Source organism: Oncorhynchus kisutch, linkage group LG3 (genome assembly GCF_002021735.2).
Source record: "Oncorhynchus kisutch isolate 150728-3 linkage group LG3, Okis_V2, whole genome shotgun sequence".
In the NCBI taxonomy this organism is placed as follows: Eukaryota; Metazoa; Chordata; class Actinopteri; order Salmoniformes; family Salmonidae; genus Oncorhynchus; species Oncorhynchus kisutch.
In genome coordinates this window covers 50,499,706-50,518,955 of record NC_034176.2, presented here as the reverse complement: position 1 = coordinate 50,518,955, position 19,250 = coordinate 50,499,706, and the positions used below count along the sequence as shown (strand labels likewise).

The window sequence follows — 19,250 nt, the reverse complement described above, 5'->3', positions numbered from 1 at the left end:
TGATACACACAGGAAACTGTTGAGCATGAAATACCCAGCAGCGTTGCAGGCCTTTACACAAACCGGTGCGCCTGGCACCTACTACCATACCTTGTTCAAAGGCACTTCAATCTTTTGTCTTGCCCATTCACTCTCTGTATGGCGTACGTATGCAATCCATGTCTCAATTGTCTCAAGGCTTAAAAATCCTTCTTTAACCTGTCTCCTCCCCTTAATCTACACTGATTGAAGTGGATTTAACAAGTGACATCGATAAGGGATCTAAGCTCTGGTCAGTCTTTGTCATGGAAAGAGCAGGTTTTCTTAATGTCTTGTACACTCGTCAGTTATCTGTATTGTTCCGCTGTTTCAATTTTCTCTGAGTCCATATGGAAGGGGCCCGTGTCTTCCCATGCCAAATCCCCTCCTCAGGCCTCAGTGATGCACATTCAGAAAGTATGATGTCACCTGTTCTAATCCGTGTAAATGTCCCATGTGACATCATCAAGCGGTGACACTGATACAGTGCCTTGCGAAAGTATTCGGCCCCCTTGAACTTTGCGACCTTTTGCCACATTTCAGGCTTCAAACATAAAGATATAAAACTGTATTTTTTTGTGAAGAATCACCAACAAGTGGGACACAATCATGAAGTGGAACGACATTTATTGGATATTTCAAACTTTTTTAACAAATCAAAAACTGAAAAATTGGGCGTGCAAAATTATTCAGCCCCTTTACTTTCAGTGCAGCAAACTCTCTCCAGAAGTTCAGTGAGGATCTCTGAATGATCCAATGTTGACCTAAATGACTAATGATGATAAATACAATCCACCTGTGTGTAATCAAGTCTCCGTATAAATGCACCTGCACTGTGATAGTCTCAGAGGTCCGTTAAAAGCGCAGAGAGCATCATGAAGAACAAGGAACACACCAGGCAGGTCCGAGATACTGTTGTGAAGAAGTTTAAAGCCGGATTTGGATACAAAAAGATTTCCCAAGCTTTAAACATCCCAAGGAGCACTGTGCAAGCGATAATATTGAAATGGAAGGAGTATCAGACCACCGCAAATCTACCAAGACCTGGCCGTCCCTCTAAACTTTCAGCTCATACAAGGAGAAGACTGATCAGATGCAGCCAAGAGGCCCATGATCACTCTGGATGAACTGCAGAGCTCTACAGCTGAGGTGGGAGACTCTGTCCATAGGACAACAATCAGTCGTATATTGCACAAATCTGGCATTTATGGAAGAGTGGCAAGAAGAAAGCTATTTCTTAAAAATATCCATAAAAAGTGTTGTTTAAAGTTTGCCACAAGCCACCTGGGAGACACACCAAACATGTGGAAGAAGGTGCTCTGGTCAGATGAAACCAAAATTTGAACTTTTTGGCAACAATGCAAAACGTTATGTTTGGCGTAAAAGCAACACAGCTCATCACCCTGACCACACCATCCCCACTGTCTATCATGGTGGTGGCAGCATCATGGTTTGGGCCTGCTTTTCTTCAGCAGGGACAGGGAAGATGGTTAAAATTGATGGGAAGATGGATGGAGCCAAATACAGGACCATTCTGGAAGAAACCCTGATGGAGTCTGCAAAAGACCTGAGACTGGGACGGAGATTTGTCTTCCAACAAGACAATGATCCAAAAGATAAAGCAAAATCTACAATGGAATGGTTCAAAAATAAACATATCCAGGTTAGAATGGCCAAGTCAAAGTCCAGACCTGAATCCTATCGAGAATCTGTGGAAAGGACTGAAAACTGCTGTTCACAAATGCTCTCCATCCAACCTCACTGAGCTCGAGCTGTTTTGCAAGGAGGAATGGGAAAAAATGTCAGTCTCTCGATGTGCAAAACTGATAGAGACATACCCCAAGCGACTTACAGCTGTAATCGCAGGCAAAAGGTGGCGCTACAAAGTATTAACTTAAGGGGGCTGAATAATTTTGCACGCCCAATTTTTCAGTTTTTGATTTGTTAAAAAAGTTTGAAATATCCAATAAATGTCGTTCCACTTCATGATTGTGTCCCACTTGTTGTTGATTCTTCACAAAAAAATACAGTTTTATATCTTTATGTTTGAAACCTGAAATGTGGCAAAAGGTCGCAAAGTTCAAGGGGGCCGAATACTTTCGCAAGGCACTGTATGTGATCTGTTCTCCCTGTTCACTCAGTGTAGGTCATTGGCAATGTAAAGACACAGCTCATATTTCAGTCACACACAGAGTGCTTCGTGAGCCTGTTAGTGTGTGTTTGGTATCGATAATTACCCTACCCCATGAAAATGATTCACTCTTTCTGTCTCTAGACTCATAACATAGAAAAAACATTTAACCAAATAGATTTGCAGAAACTCAAACAGGATGTACCCGTGACTAGAACCATCGGACCATCGGTCTGACCAATCGGAATCACCGCTTCAAGATTGTTTTGATCACGCGGACCGGGCAATGTTCCCGGGCACCCTCAGAGAATAACATCGATCTATACGCTGACTCGTGAGTGAGTTTATAAGGAAGTGCGTTGGAGATGTCGTACCCACTGTGACTATTAAAACCTACCCTAACCAAAAACCATGGATGGATGGCGGCATTCATGCAAAACTGAAAGTGCGAACCACCAGATTTAACTATGGAAAGAGGACTGGGAATATGGACTAATATAAATAGTGTAGTTATTCCCTCCGCAAGGCAATCAAACAAGTGAAATGTTGGTATAGGGACAAAGTGGAGTTGCAATTCAATGGCTCAGGCAAGAGGCTCAGGCAATTACAGAAAACAAAAAGAAAACCAGCCACGACACGGACATTGACCTATGGCTTCTAGACAAGCTAAACACCTTCTTTGCCCACTTTAAGGACAATTCAGCACCACCGCCACTGACTGCCCCCCCTCTCCTTCTCAAATAAAATCTAATTTGATTGTCACATACACGTTATTTGCAGATGTAGCGAAATGCTTGTTTTTCTAGCTCCGACAGTGCAGTAATATCTAACAAGTAATATCTAACAAATTACACAACATATACCCAATACACACAAATGGAAGTAGGAATGAATTAACCAGCATGGCTACCACAGCATTCTGCAGCGAGACGCCATCCCATCTGGTTTGGCCTTAGTGGGACTATCATTTGTTTTTCAACAGGACAATGACTCAACACATCTCCAGGCTGTTTAAGGGCTATTTTTACCAAGAAGGAGAGTGATGGAGTACTGCATCAGATTACCTGGCCTCCACAATCACCCGACCACAACCCAATTGAGATGGTTTGGGATGAGTCGGATCGCAGAGTGAAGGATAAGAAGCCAACAAGTGCTCAGCATATGTGGGAACACCTTCAAGACTGTTGGAAAAGTATTCCAGGTGAAGCTGGTTGAGAGAATGCCAAGAGTTTGCAAAGCTGTCATCAAGGCAAAGGTTGGCTATTTAAAGAATCTCAAATATAAAATATATTTAGATTTGTTTAACACTTTTTTTTGGCTACTACATGATTCCATATATGTGATATTTCATAGTTTTGATGTCTTCACTATTATTCTACAATGTAGAAAATAGTAAAATAAAGAAAAACCCTTGAATGAGTAGGTGTTCTAAAACTTTTGACCAGTAGTGTATCTGGCATTACTCATCTCATGTATACACTGTATACACATGTATACTATTCTACGGTATCTTAAGTTACTTAAGTGTGCCTTGAATTCTAAATAAATCACAGACAGTGTCACCAGCAATGCACCCCCACAGCATAACACCTCCTCCATGCTTTATGGTGGGAAATACACATGCGGAGATCATCTGTTCACTCACACCGCGTCTCACAAAGACACGGTGGTTGGAACCAAAAATCTCCAATTTGGACTCCAGACCAAAGGACAAATTCCCACCGGTCTATTGTCCATTCCTCGTGTTTCTTGGCCCAAGCAAGTCTCTTCTTCTCATTGGTGTCCTTTAGTAGTAGTTTCTTTGCATCAATTCGACCATGAAGGCCTGATTCACACAGTCTCCTCTGAACAGTTGATGTTGAGATGTGTCTGTTAGTTGAACTCTGTGAAGCATTTACTGGGCTGAAATTTCTGAGGCTGGTAACTCATAATGGACTTATTCTCTGCAGCAGAGGTAACTCTGCGTCTTCCGTTCCTGTGGCGGTCCTTATGAGAGCGAGTTTCATCATAGTGCTTGATGGTTTTTGCGACTGCACTGGTTTAGAGAATGCCAAAAGTGTGCAAAGCAGTCATCAAGGCAACAGGTGGCTATTTGAAGAATCACAAATATCAAATATATTTACATTTGTTTAACACTTTTTTGGTTACTACATGATTCCATATGTGTTATTTCATAGTGTTAATGTCTTCACTATTATTCTACCATGTAGAAAATAGTAAAAATAAAGAAAAACCCTTGAATGAGTAGGTGTTCTAAAATGTTTGACTGGCCGTGTATGTAAACATTATTTAAGTGACTGGTGTTCCATTTCTTAAAGTGGCCAGTGATTCCTAGTCTATGCCTATAGGCAGCAGCCTCTAATGTGATAGTGATGGCTGTTTAACAGTCTAATGGCCTTGAGATAGAAGTTGTTTTTCAGTCTCTCGGTCCCAGCTTTGATGCACCTGTACTAACCTTGCCTTCTGGATGTTAGCGGGGTGAACAGGCAGTTGCTCGGGTGGTTATTGTCCTTGATGATATTTTTTGCCTTCCTGTGACATCGGGTGTTGTAGGTGTCCTGGAGGGCAGGTGGTTTGCCCCCGGTGATGCGTTGTGCAGACTGCACCACCCTCTGGAGAGCCTTGCGGTTGTGGGCGGTGCAGTTGCCATATCAGGCGGTGATACAGCACGACAGGATGCTCTCAATTGTGCACCTGTAAAAGTTACTGAGGGTTTTCGGGGGCAAGCCACATTTTTCGGCCTCCTGAGGTTGAAGAGGCACTGTTGCACCTTCTTCACCACACTGTCTGTGTGTGTGGACCATTTCAGTTTGTCGGTGATATGAACACTGATGAACTTAAAACTTTCCACCTTCTCCACTGCTGTCCTGTCGATTTGGATAGGGGGGTGCTCCCTTTGCTGTTTCCTGAAGTCCACGATCATCTCTTTTGTTTTGCTGATATTGAGTGAGAGGTTATTCTCCTGACACCACACTCCGAGGGCCCTCACCTCCTCCCTGTAGGCTGTCTCATTGTTGTTGGTAATCAAGCCTACCACTGTTGTGTCGTCTGCAAACTTGTGTGCATGGCCACGCAGTCGTGGGTGAACGGAGTACAGGAGGGGGCTGAGAACGCACCCTTGTGGGGACCCAATGTTGAGGATCAGCGCTGTGGAGATGTTGTTTCCTACCTTCACCACCTGAGGGCAGCCCGTCAGGAAGTCCAGGAACCAGTTGCATAGGGCAAGGTTGAGACCCAGGGTCAGATGTGAGTGCTTCAGGGCGATAGTCATTTAGTTCAGTTACCTTGGCCACCATTGTTCCTGTTCCCAAGAAAAATGTCTTGAAGCATGTGGGGACAGCAGACTGGGATTGGGATTGATTGAATATGTCCTGAAACACACCAGTCAGCTGGTCTGTGCATGCTCTGAGGACACAGCTAGGGATGCCGTCTGGGCTGGCACCCTTGTGAGGGTTAACACATTTAAATATTTTACTCACGTCGGCCACTGAGAAGGAGAGCCCACAGTCTTTGGTAATGGGCCACTATGTCGATGTCCGCGACAGGGCTGGTTTTCTTTTTGTAGTCCTTGATTGTCTGTAGACCCTGCCACATACGTCTCGTGTTTGAGCCGTTGAATTGCAACTCTAGTTTGTCTCTATACTGACACTTTGGTTGTTTGTTTGCCTTACGGAAGGAATAACTACACTGTTTGTGTTCGGTCATATTTCCCTTGCCATGATTAAATGCGGTGGTACATGCTTTCAGGTTTACGTGAATGCTGCCATCAAGCCACGGTTTCTGGTTAGGGAAGGTTTTAATAGTCACAGTGGGTACAACATCTCCTATACACTTCCTTATGAACTCGCTCACCAAGTCAGCGTAAACGTCGATGTTATTATCTGAGGCTACCCGTAACATATTCCAGTCCATGTGAACGAAGCAATCTTGAAGCATGGAATCCAATAGGTCAGACCAGTGTTGGATAGACCTAAGTACGTGTGCTTCCTGTTTTAGTTTCTGCCTATAGGAGGGGAGCAACAAGCTGGAGTCATGGTCAGATTTGCCAAAAGGAGGGTGGGGGAGGGCCTTGTAAGCATAGCGGAAGTTAGCAATGGTCAAGCGTGTTACTAGCTCGTGTACCACAATTGATATTCTGATAGAATTTAGGTAGCCTTGTTCTCAAATTGGCTTTGTTAAAATCCCAAGCTACAAAAATGGTTTCCAGTTTGAATAAAGTCCAGTGAAATTCCTTGATGGCTGTCTTGGTATCCGCTTGCGGGGGGATATACACGGCTGTGACGATAACCGAGGAGAGTTCTCTTGGGAGATAATACGGTTGGCATTTTATTGTGAGGAATTCTATGTCAGGTGAACAAAAGGACTTCAGTTTCTGTATGTTGCTACAATTACACCATGAGTCGTTAATCATGAAGCATACACCCCCGCCCTTCTTTTTACCGGAGAGATGCACTGAAAATCCCGTTGGCTGTATGGACTCCGACAGCATGTCCCCACCTAGCCATGTTTCCGTGAAACAGAGTATGTTACAATCCTGGATATCTCTTTGGAAAGCAACTCTTGCCCGTATTTCATCGACTTTGTTAACTAGGGACTGGACATTTGTGAGTAATATACTAGGGAGCGGTAGGTGGTGTGTGCGTATCCGAAGTCTCACTAGAAGACCGCTCCGGCACCCTCTCCTCCGGTGGCATTGTTTTGGGTTGGCCTCTGGAATCAGTTCAAATGCCCTGGGAGGTGCAGACAAAGGATCCGTTTTGGGAAAGTCGTATTCCTGATTGTAGTGCTTGTTGTGCTGGTAAGTTGACGTCTCTCTGATATCCAATAGTTCTTCCCGGTTTTATGTAATAACACTTAAGGTTTTCTGGGCTAACAATGTAATAAATAATACATTAAAAATCGAAATACTGCACAGCTTCCTAAGGACTAGAAGCAAAGCTGCCATCTCTATCGGCGCCACCGTGGCACCATTTCAGCAGGGGCTTGAACCAACAACTATTGTTTTGTGTCCCAAGTACATTTACATGGTCCTTACATATGGAGAGTTGAGCGACAAAGGGGAGAGACTGAATTATTTATTTTACAGTAGAGCAAAACCAACACTTTTATTGTGTTCACTGCATCTAAAACAGCCCATCCTTACAGTAGCCTGTATTGTATTTTCCTAGTTTTCATTCAGTGTGTTTCTGTGCTCTGTTCGTGTTCCAGGAGAGGCTGAGTGAGTGGATCTCAGAACTGCAGGAGAGATCAGAGAACATTGAGGATCTGGTGTCAGAACTAGAGCTGGGATACAACACTGTAGAGGTAGGAGGAAAGACTGAACTTGCTATCTTCTCAAACTGAAGTAACTGTCTACTTGTGTGTTATTGAATGCGTAGAATAATGCATGTTCTAATGCAAAGTGTTACCACAAAACTTCCCTGCAGATTATTTTCTGGCCTAACCCTTCTCTTTCAGTTTCTCTTCCAATGGACCAGTTTAGACTTTGTGTTCCTCTCCGTGTCACTGTTCATTGTCCCTCTCTGTCCCCTGTCTCTCTCTCTTTCCCCTGTACATCTCTCTGTCCCCTGTACCTCCTGATCTCTATGGTCCCAGGACCATTGCAGGGACAGTGAGGAGGTAATGGAGGCTCAGAATGAGGAGATGATGGCTCTGGTGATGGAGCAGTACAACACCATGTCTCTGAGCATGGAGGAGGAAAAGAAGGCAAAGCTAGAGCAGCTTTACGACCAGATCGTCTCCTTCCAGGAGAGTATAGACCAGACCAAGGTCACACTGGACACCACCGCTAGAGAGGCAGATATAGACCCAGACACACAGGTGAGGGACACACACACAATACAGTGTAGTGCTAATTAGACTGCTAAAAGGCTAACTAAATAGCAATCAAAATGGCTACACAGACTGTCTGAGTTAACCTTTGTATTTTATTTCTCTATGCACACACACAGGGCCCTACACACTACACACACTGATAATCCAACACACGCACAAACACCACTTCATAATTTGCTCACACACACATTATATGCACATACATATACTGACTCTACACACACCCACTCATATACAATCATCATATACGCTGCTGCTACTCCGTTTATCATTTCTCCTGATGCCGTGTCACCTTACCCTTATACATACTGTATCTATTGTACCTCTATCAATCCAGTATCTCTGCACACTGTAAATATGGTGCTGGAAGTGACCCTTTATATATTATGCTTACTTAGTGCTCTTTTTTCCCCCCTTATTTTTGTATCTCGTGTGTTTTTGTTCTACCTTGTTATTTTTAGTATACATTGTTTTTGATTACTGCATTGTTGGGGTTAGAGCTTTGCACTAAAGGCATTTCATAGTACTTGTGTATGTGACAGAGAAACTTGAAACTACTGACAAATGCATCCTTCGTTAAGATAATCAGTTCTCAGAGGGTCGGATTAGTTCTCAATTTCAGCCCGGGCCCGACAGGTTCGGGCCGGCCATGTGTTTTCAAGAATTGATTTGGACCAGGTTGGGCTCTAACTTTCCGCGACGTAATTTTTTATTTTTTTTACTGTGCGTGCCTTTGTGACTGGCGCACCTTGTCTCTCTTTCCTCCTCCCTGTCAGCTGCAGGAGCAGGCACAGGCTCCATTGTGTATTGCGCTGTACGGGGTGCTGAAACTACTATCTAATTACAGCTATTAATTAACTTGTTTCTTACTTGTTGTTTCTCTGTCTGAAAAGTCATGTTACTGAAATCCCTAATTTGTTGAGAGTGCAAAAACATTCCCTATTTGCTAATTGTGCCTTCCCTGCCATACTTCTTTCACTTGACACATTCATACACATGTACATCTGAACATAGGATACATCGGTTACAACAACTCTGTTATACCGTTATAACACATGTTATAGCGAATTGGATGCCAATCAGATGTGTGGATGTCATTCGACTTGGTTGTTCAAACAACGGGAGAATCAACTGCCATGTCAATTGCAAAGGATGCGAGGCTGTTCTACGTTATGACAGCAAGACGACAGGTGCTTCTTCCCTGCAGCGCCATTTTGCACAATGCCGTGGCGCGACAGCCTACTCAGGCTTTTATGTCAGCTTCAAAACGGTAACTCTCAAAGAAAACAAAACAGGCAGTGACAGACACATTTTTCAGTTTTTGTTTCAAAGACGACAGGAGCTTATGTATATGTGGGAGCCACTTATGGGAGAGTTTGTTCTACTCTACAATACCGTCTCTGCCAGGTGCAAGAGGACAAAAGAGAAGAACTTACAGATTAGGTAAAGGATATCCTGAAAGAGGGCACAATGGGGATGACAATCGGAAGCTTAGTTATCTGACAACAATATGTCATTTCATAACTGAAGAGTTCCAGTTAATTCAATGCGCAAGACTCACAACATCAGGCTGCAGTGTGACTACGACACAGTGAATGGTTGGAGAGGAAGGTGGACATCAAAGATCTACACAAGGTGGCAACATTTCTCTGGCCGAAGTTTAACCAGCTGAGGATGCGGCCCCCCCAAGACAGGCAAGATGTGATCATATGAGCACACTTCCACAGGCCACAGAGGATGACTTCAGTGCCACCCACCGCCAATAGAGCAGAGCTTGGCTTTTCAGAGTGGGAAAATGTCCACAGCAGAGAATGAAGAAGAGGATGATGAGGTGACAAAATACACCGTGAAGTGACCTGTGATGACGGATGACAGAGAGATGTTGGGCTGGTGAAAGTCCAACAGCACAACATATCCACTGCTAGCCAATGTTAAGGTTTTCTTGCGGCGAAGGAGAGGAGGACCAAAATGCAGCGTGGTAATTTTGATACATGTTTAATAAACGAATAAACACGAACAATACAAAAAAAGAAACGTAACGTGAAAACCTAAACAGCCTATCTTGTGCAAACAAACACAGAGACAGGAACAATCACCCACAAAACACTCAAAGAATATGGCTGCCTAAATATGGTTCCCAATCAGAGACAACGATAAACACCTGCCTCTGATTGAGAACCACTTCAGGCAACCATAGACTTTCCTAGATAACCCCACTATACCACAATCCCAATACCTACAAAAAAACAAGACAAAACACACCACATAATTAACCCATGTCACACCCTGGCCTGACCAAAATAATAAAGAAAACACAAAATACTAAGACCAGGGCGTGACAGCCAAGTTAGTGAACGGGTGGTTTGCGTCCCAGGCACCAGCAGCGAAAGGATATTCAGCGTGGCAGGCCGGACCATCGACCCGAGGAGAACAAAGACATGTTCTTCTGTTGTGTTCTGTTGTCTTAATATTTAGGCCATAGGTCTATAGCTAATAATATCCAGAACATGTATTTATACTTTAATTATTCAAGACTACATTTTTCTTCTGTTGTGTTCTCTTCTGTTGTCTTAATACTTAGGCCATAACTTAATTAGCTAGAACATTTCATTTATTATTTTCAAAATAAAAAGCTGTATTTTAAAGGCATGACTGACTGACTTGTACTTATATAGGCTGCATGAGACCATTGGAGCTCACGGAATCAAACAAATACTTAAAAACAGGCAACAGAAGTAGCATCTGTCTAATTTATAAAGATACTGTAAATATGGATGTTTTACACACATTGAGTCCACATATAACAGTTGTTGATTATATTCAAGTTGGGTTTTCTTCCTCTCCTCACTTTACTTAGACAAGGCAAGGGCTTTTCCCTCTCACCTCCTCACTCCGCCATGTTGTTGTCAACACCAATGTAAATTAATAGCCTACTGGTTAACTTTCGCAAAATAACAACATGGTCTAGGAAAAGGTTGGGCTGTTTTCTAGAAATCAGGCTTTTTTCGAGTTCGGGCTCATTACATTTTTGTGATGTCAGCTCATCGGGCTTGGGTTGGACCGGGCTTGAAGTTTCAGGCCCATTGAGAACTAGGTTGAATTGGTGGAAGCAGTTGGATGGAAACCTTGCGGTTATTATTGTAGGTTATTATTGTATGTACCTAATGAAACCTCTTATCCACAGACATCCAAAGACATCTATATGAGGTAACTGCACTGTGTCAGCTGTACTCACAATACTGGATGTAAGCTATACTAGCATGATTATACTGAGCAAAGGACAAAATTATTGTTTAGGTGTGTGTCGTCATTTTGTTGACTGGTGGGGTTGGTCATATTCAGAGTGTAATGACCACCAGGGTTGGGGTCAATTCCATTTAAATTCAGGAAGTATACTGAAATTTCAATACAATTATTTTCAATGAGGAAAATGTGGAATTGGAATTTGGTTTACATTCTGAATTGACTGGATTTTAAACGGAATTGAGCCCAACCCTGGTGATCATGTTGATTGATTTAACATTCCAAAGCAGCTGGTTCTGTTGATGGCATGTGACTGTGAGGTTTTGTTTCTAAGCTAACATTAAGTGATGCAGGCAGGTACAGGTAACCGCGAAAATAAACAAAACACTTGAGTAAATGAGGGATACAAAGTACAGTGGGGCAAAAAAGTATTTAGTCAGCCACCAATTGTGCAAGTTCTCCCACTTAAAAATATGAGAGAGGCCTGTAATTTTCATCATAGGTACACTTCAACTATGACAGACAAAATTAGGGGAAAAAATCCAGAAAATCACATTGTAGGATTTTTTATGAATTTATTTGCAAATTATGGTGGAAAATAAGTATTTGGTCACCTACAAACAAGCAAGATTTTTGGCTCTCACAGACCTGTAACTTCTTCTTTAAGAGGCTCCTCTGTCCTCCGCTCGTTACCTGTACTAATGGCACCTGTTTGAACTTGTTATCAGTATAAAAGACACCTGTTCACAACATCAAACAGTCACACTCCAAACTCCACTATGGCCAAGACCAAAGAGCTGTCAAAGGACACCAGAAACAAAATTGTAGACCTGCACCAGGCTGGGAAGACTGAATCTGAAATAAGCAGCTTGGTTTGAAGAAATCAACTGTGGGAGCAATTATTAGGAAATGGAAGACATACAAGACCACTGATAATCTCCCTCGATCTGGGGCTCCACGCAAGATCTCACCCCGTGGGGCCAAAATGATCACAAGAATGGTGAGCAAAAAGCGCAGAACCACAGACCTGCAGAGAGCTGGGACCAAAGTAACAAAGCCTACCATCAGTAACACACTACGCCCCCAGGGACTCAAATCCTGCAGTGCCAGACGTGTCCCCCTGCTTAAGCCAATACATGTCCAGGCCCGTCTAAAGTTTGCTAGAGAGCATTTGGATGATCCAGAAGAAGATTGGGAGAATGTCATATGGTCAGATGAAACCAAAATATAACTTTTTGGTAAAAACTCAACTTGTCGTGTTTGGAGGACAAAGAATGTGAAGCATGGGGGTGGAAACATCATGCTTTGGGGCTGTTTTTCTGAAAAGGGACCAGGACGACTGATCCGTGTAAAGGAAAGAATGAATGGGGCCATGTATCGTGAGATTTTGAGTGAAAACCTCCTTCCATCAGCAAGGGCATTGAAGATGAAACATGGCTGGGTCTTTCAGCATGACAATGATACCAAACACACCGCCCGGGCAACAAAGGAGTGGCTTCGTGAGAAGCATTTCAAGGTCCTGGAGTGACCTAGCCAGTCTCCCGATCTCAACCCAATAGAAAATCTTTGGAGGGAGTTGAAAGTCTGTGTTGCCCAGCAACAGCCCCAAAACATCACTGCTCTAGAGGAGATCTGCATGGAGGAATGTGCCAAAATACCAGCAACAGGGTGTGAAAACCTTGTGAAGACTTACAGAAAACGTTTGACCTCTGTCATTGCTAACAAAGGGTATATAACAAAGTCTTGAGATAAGCGTTTGTTATTGACCAAATACTTATTTTCCACCATAATTTGCAAATGAATTCATTAAAAATCCTACAATGTGATTTTCTGGATTTTTTTTCTAATTTTGTCTGTCATAGTTGAAGTGTACCTATGATGAAAATTACAGGCCTCTCATCTTTTTAAGTAGGAGAACTTGCACAATTGGTGGCTGACTAAATACTTTTTTTGACCCACTGTATATTGACAGCAGGTGCTTCCACACAGGTGTGGTTCTGGAGTTAATCAAGTAATTAACATCCCATCATGCTTAGGGTGATGTATAAAAATGCCCAGTTACACATCATTTTGGCTACCATGACTACAAGAATACAAAATCTCAGTGACTTTGAAACAGAGGTCGCAAAGGAGTATACAGGGTTTAAAGGGCGTGTGTGTGTGTGTGTGCGTGTGTCTCAGTCATCAAATCTCAACCCAATTGAACATTTATGGGAGATTCCGGAGTGTCGCCTGAGACAGCGTTTTCCACCACCATCAACAAAATGGTGTCGCATCCCTCCAATAGAGTTCCAGACACTTGTAGAATCTATGCCAAGATGCATTGAAGCTGTTCAACGCCCTATTAAGATTACTTTATGTTGGTGTTTCCTTTATTTTGGCAGTTACCTGTATGTCTCTGGCAATGGGTCTCACACACACTAGCAATGTGCATGCCCTGCCCACCTGAGGTCTTTGGCAGCAATCTATTTCCTGTGTTTGAGGGGTGCAAAATCCACTTGTCACTTAAATCTCTCTGGATTGATTTCTTTCATTTTACTCCTGTGACTCTTTCAAACTCTCACTTGTGCCCGTCTTATTTTCCCGTTAATTTTACGACAGAGGAAATGTTTGTAATGACCTGTCAAACACCCCGGTAATGGCTGAAATGTGCTCAATGTAATACATTGTCTTTCCGTAGAATCTATAAAAATGCAAAAGCTTCGTTGGGGATTTTACACACCGTCTCGACACTTACATAACAAGACAGAGACGAAAGACAACTTTATTTTGATGGGTGTTAATACAGTTGACATTTTTACAAATTAGATACGCTGAAATGAAAGAAATGAACACTCGGATTATAGTGATATGTCTGATCTCTCAAACATGTATGTTTAGATAGGTGTAATATACACTGAGTATACTAAACATTAAGAACTCCTGCTCTTTTCATGACATAGACTGACTGGCCAGGTGAAAGCTATGATCCCTTATTGATGTCACTTGTTAAATCCACTTCAATCAGTGTAAATGAAGGGTATGAGGTTTAAGAAGGATTTTTAAGCCTTGACAATTGAGACATAGATTGTATATGTGTGCCATTCAGAGGGTGAATGGGTAATACAAAATATTTAAGTGCCTTTGAACAGGGTATGGTAGTAGGTGCCAGGCGCACCGGTTTGTGTCAAGAACTGCAACGCTGCTGGGTTTTTCACGCTCAACAGTTTCATGTGTGTATCAAGAATGGTCCACCAACCAAAGGATATCCAGCCAACTTAACACAACTGTGGGAAGCATTGGAGTCAACATGGGACAGCCTCCCTGTGGAATGCTTTCGACACCTTGTAGAGTCCTTGCCCCGACGAATTGAGGCTGTTCTGAAGGCAAAGGGAAGGGGATTGCAGCTCTATATTAGGAAGGTGTTCCTAATGTTTGGTATACTGAGTGTCTGAGGGTATCCTGCTATTATCTGAGGGTATCCTGCCATTGACACACTTGTTACTGCACTGTCGGAACTAGAAGCACATGCATTTTGCTGCACTCACATTAACATCTGCTAACCATGTGTATGTGACCAATAACATTTTATTTTATTTTACAATAGACTGTGACACCAACAGTAATTCATGAGGTAGTCTAGACAGTGCAGGTGAGTGCAGGTAGGTAGGGTAGACAGAGTAAGTGTTTAGTGGTTGCAGTCCTTTTACACCCCGTTGTGTTAATTTATTCATACATGTATACCCGGTGGATTTATGCAAATGAGGCACATTTTCTTTATTTTAACACAAAAAATGTAATAAATACCTGATACAATAAGTACAATAAGAAAAATGTATATACTGTATGAATGCATTCTAATAAAAAAAGGTGACATTTGCAAAATTGAATACATGAATTCCCACCAATATCCCTGTCCCAGGAAAACGTTTTATGTGCTATAATTCAGTCAATATCTAACGGAATATAAAAATGCTAAAAGTTTTGAGTATCTTCATCCACTGTCCAACTGTTGCATTTATTAGAATTGTTTCGATGACCGTTGCCACATACACACAAAAACTCTCATAACTGTTGTTTGCCTCTCCAAGGTTAACAGAAGCACTACAGTCAGCCATGTCTCTGGAGCTGGGTCCTCGGGGACTACTAGTGTTTGAAGACTACGCCAAGGGCAATGCAGCAAATACACACACACGACGCAAGGGAATCCCAGGTGGGTCTCTATAGAACAGAAACAAACACTCTCTCTTTCTCTTTCTCTCTAACTCTTATCTATTTGCCCCCTCTCCCTGTGTGTCTCTCTGTGTGTCTCAGTTCCTCAGAAGCCGTCTCTGCAGCCTCAGGAGTGTGCTTCAGCCAGCAGCACCAGTGTGACTGTTTACTGGAGGGTCAACCCTGGAGACATCATAGACTGCTTCCAGGTCTACTGTATGGAAGACCCACAAGGAGGTAGCCTACACACAGGCTGCATTTAGACAGGACCCACAAGGAGGTAGCCTACACACACACACACAGGCTGCATTTAGACAGGACCAACAAGGAAGTAGCAAACAAACACATACAAGCCGCATTTAGACAGGACCCACAAGGAGGTAGCCTACACACACACACACACACACACACACACACACACACACACACACACACACACACACACACACACACACACACACACACACACACACACACACACACACACACACACACACACACACACAGCATTTAGACAGGAACCACAAGGAGGTAGCCAGGACCCACAAGGAGGTAGCCTACACACACACATGCTGCATTAAGACAGGACCCACAAGGAGGTAGACTACACACACATATAGGCTGAATTTAGGCAGGACCCATAATGAGGTAGCCTACACACACACACACACACACACACACAGGCTGCATTTAGAAAGGATCCACAAGGAGGTAGCCAGGACCCACAAGCAGGTAGTCTACACACACATATAGGCTGAATTTAGACAGGACCCACAAGGAAAGAGCCTACACACAGGCTGCATTTAGAATTGACCCACACGGAGGTAGCCTACACACACACATGCTGCATTTAGACAAGATCTACAAGGAGGTAGCCTACACACACACACACTGGCTGCATTAAGACAGGACCCACAAAGAGGTAGCTTACACACATATGCTCCATTTAGAAAGGACCCACAAGGAGGTAGCTTACACACACACTGGCTATATTTAGACAGGACCCACAAGAATGTAACCTACACACACAGGCTGCATAAAATCAGGACCCACAAGGAGGTAGCATACACACACAAACAGGCTTTATAAGAGACATAACCCACAACGAGGTAGCCTACGCACTCGCAGGCTGCATTTAGACAGGACCCACAAGGAGGTAGCATACACACACACAGGCTGCATTTAGACAGGCAGCCCGATTTGTATGTTTATTTCACAAATATGTTTTGTTTTTTTTAGGTCTGAAAAATATCTCATGTGAAAAGCTCTGATGTGATTGGTCAAAAGACCAGAAACATCAGAATTTGCCTGTCTAAACGCAGCCTAACAGCTCTTTGTGTTCTCTGCCCAGCGGTGTCGGATGAGTACCGTGTGACAGTGAAGGAGAGTTACTGTGTTCTAGAGGAGCTGGAGCCTGACAAGGTGTACAAAGTGTGGGTGATGGCTGTCAACTATACCGGCTGCTCTCTGCCCAGTGAGAGACTACCCTTCAGAACGGGTGAGTCTCGTCGGTAAAGCAGAAATGTCTTCTGATGTCATACTGTGGTCATATGGACCAATGCATGGTTCTCTTGTGATTTATTGATTAATTGGTTGACAGCCCCATCGGTGCCAGTGATTGATACGGGGCGGTGTACAATACTGTGGGACTCGGCCACGTTACGTTGGAATGTGGACAACCAAACACCCATGCAGAGTTACACCCTGGAGTACTGCAGACAGTACGCCCTTGAGGGAGAAGGGCTTAGGTGGGTCTCACACAGGCACACACACATGGCATGCAACCCCCCCCCACAAACACACACACACAACGTACTACTCTAATATCCTCCATCCCTTCAAGCATACACACAAAAATGCCACTGAAAACGAGATTTGTGTCTTGGAGGCGTGGTTTGATGTGGGTGTTTCCAAGTTACCAAGGGTAAATTCACTTTGGCAATCTAATCCGATAATAGAACACTCTGGTTTGAGAGTCCCAGAGTGCAGAATAATTTATACATTTACGAACGACCTACACCTGGTTGTTAAGACAGGTTTCAGTAATAATTGTTGGGTGTAAATTCTTGCCATTAACAGAGTAACAATTACTAACCTTCTTGATAACAATGAAAATAGTCTAACCAGCTCTGCTCGGGTGAGTAAAATAGATGCCGGATTTTTTGTTTGTTTTTGCGACGGCTCTTCTTTAAATGACAGTAATGTTTCACTATATTGGATCACTCCAATATATTGGTATTGCTAGGCAGAGGAGGGACACATCCGAGGTGAGGATTTAAAGATTTACTCCGTTGTACACCTTGTATCACGGCTGGGTTCCTCCCCTATATATAGACCCCATGACCGCAACACGTTCTCTTTAATTTTCTCGGCAGAAGTCCGTATGGCTTGAGGTACAAACTTTCTGAAGTGCCCTTGGTAAGTCACTGGTAAGTGTAATATCTTGCGTGGAAGTATACTCAATGGTTGTTTGCACCATGGCCACATGGCCAGCCCCTCTTCTTGGGTGGTCCAATCCTCCACCCGTGGTTTGTCGTGCTTGTGTTTCGTTAGCGTTACACGGAACTCAAACCGGCTGCGCTCGTGCTCCATCGTGCATATATGTATTTTGTCCCCCCACACCAACCCGATCACGACACGCAGGTTAAAATATGAAAACCAACTCTGAACGAAATTACATTAACTTGGAGACAGGTTGAAAATCATTAAACATGTATGGCAGTTTAGCTAGCTAGCTTGCACTTGCTAACTAATTTGTCCTTTTTAGATAGCTTGCAGTTGCTAGCTCATTTGTCCTGGGATACAAACATTGCGTTGTTGTTTTACTTGAAATGCACTCCGACAATTAATCCACACATAAAACGGTTCACCAAATCGTTTCTAGGCATCTCTCCTCCTTCCAGGCTTTTTCTTTTGACTTTATATTGTGGTTGGCAACTTTCATAAATTAGGTGTGTTACTGCCACTGACCTCGTTAGTCTTTCAGTCACCCATGTGGGTATAACCAATGAGGAGATGACACGTGTGTACCTGCTTCTACAAACCAATGAGGAGATGGGAGAGCAGGACTTGCAGTGCGATCTGCATCACAAATAGAACTGACTTCTATTTTAGCCCTTAACAACGCAGACACTTGTTTCTTGTTCTTTCTACTGCGGAATGTAAGATTATGGTGGTGGGCTGCCACTACGTTGAGACATTAAATTTGGAGTTCCTTAATGGAGTTACTCCATCATATGGTGCTGTTTTTTGTTTTCTACTTGGATATATGAATCCTGCTAGGTAAAATCATAGTTGGCGTAAAACAAAAACACACATAAATCTTATCAATTACCTGGTTGCTGTTTTTTTTTGTCTGACTTTTTCCCACAGGGGTCTACCTCTGTGTTTGCAGAGGTACTGGGTAATTTATCCCCCACCGGGTTCCTATTCCTCCAAGCGGGTCACGACATAGCTCTCCCAGGGCATCAGACCCCTGCTCCATAGCCTAGTTGGCTTGGCTGAGCTTATGGCTTCCCTTTGTGACTGGGGTGATGGTGGCATCCCCCTGGGGATCCGCATACCTCGTGTATGCACTGCTTGGGTTTCAACCATACTGGATGCCTGTTTTGTGTGGTGTTCTTAGAACGCCTGCACCTGGCGCGGTTGGATGCCATGCGCAAGTGGGTCAGCCAGGTTGGGGCTCAGGCTGGGGACGAGCTCCCTCCCTCAGGAGTGGTGCAGCAGCGAGCTGTTAATCCCTTTACTGGGCCCAGTACCCCTCCAAGGAAACGTGGCCAGAGCAACCGCCAGTCCTGTACGGACCGCTGGGACCACCATGAACGGAGGGCGC

General features: G+C 43.5%; 1 protein-coding gene across 1 annotated transcript in view; it reads left to right on the top strand.

The window, feature by feature from the left end:
• Window positions 1-19,250, top strand: part of cmya5 (cardiomyopathy associated 5) — a 61,026-nt gene that overhangs the window by 22,285 nt on the left and 19,491 nt on the right. Inside the window, exons 4-10 of the mRNA XM_031815692.1 lie at window positions 7,358-7,453; window positions 7,745-7,969; window positions 11,169-11,191; window positions 15,298-15,419; window positions 15,521-15,655; window positions 16,770-16,916; window positions 17,019-17,166. Of these exons, the coding sequence (XP_031671552.1) occupies window positions 7,358-7,453; window positions 7,745-7,969; window positions 11,169-11,191; window positions 15,298-15,419; window positions 15,521-15,655; window positions 16,770-16,916; window positions 17,019-17,166 (896 nt within the window). The remainder of the gene's footprint in view (window positions 1-7,357; window positions 7,454-7,744; window positions 7,970-11,168; window positions 11,192-15,297; window positions 15,420-15,520; window positions 15,656-16,769; window positions 16,917-17,018; window positions 17,167-19,250) is intronic.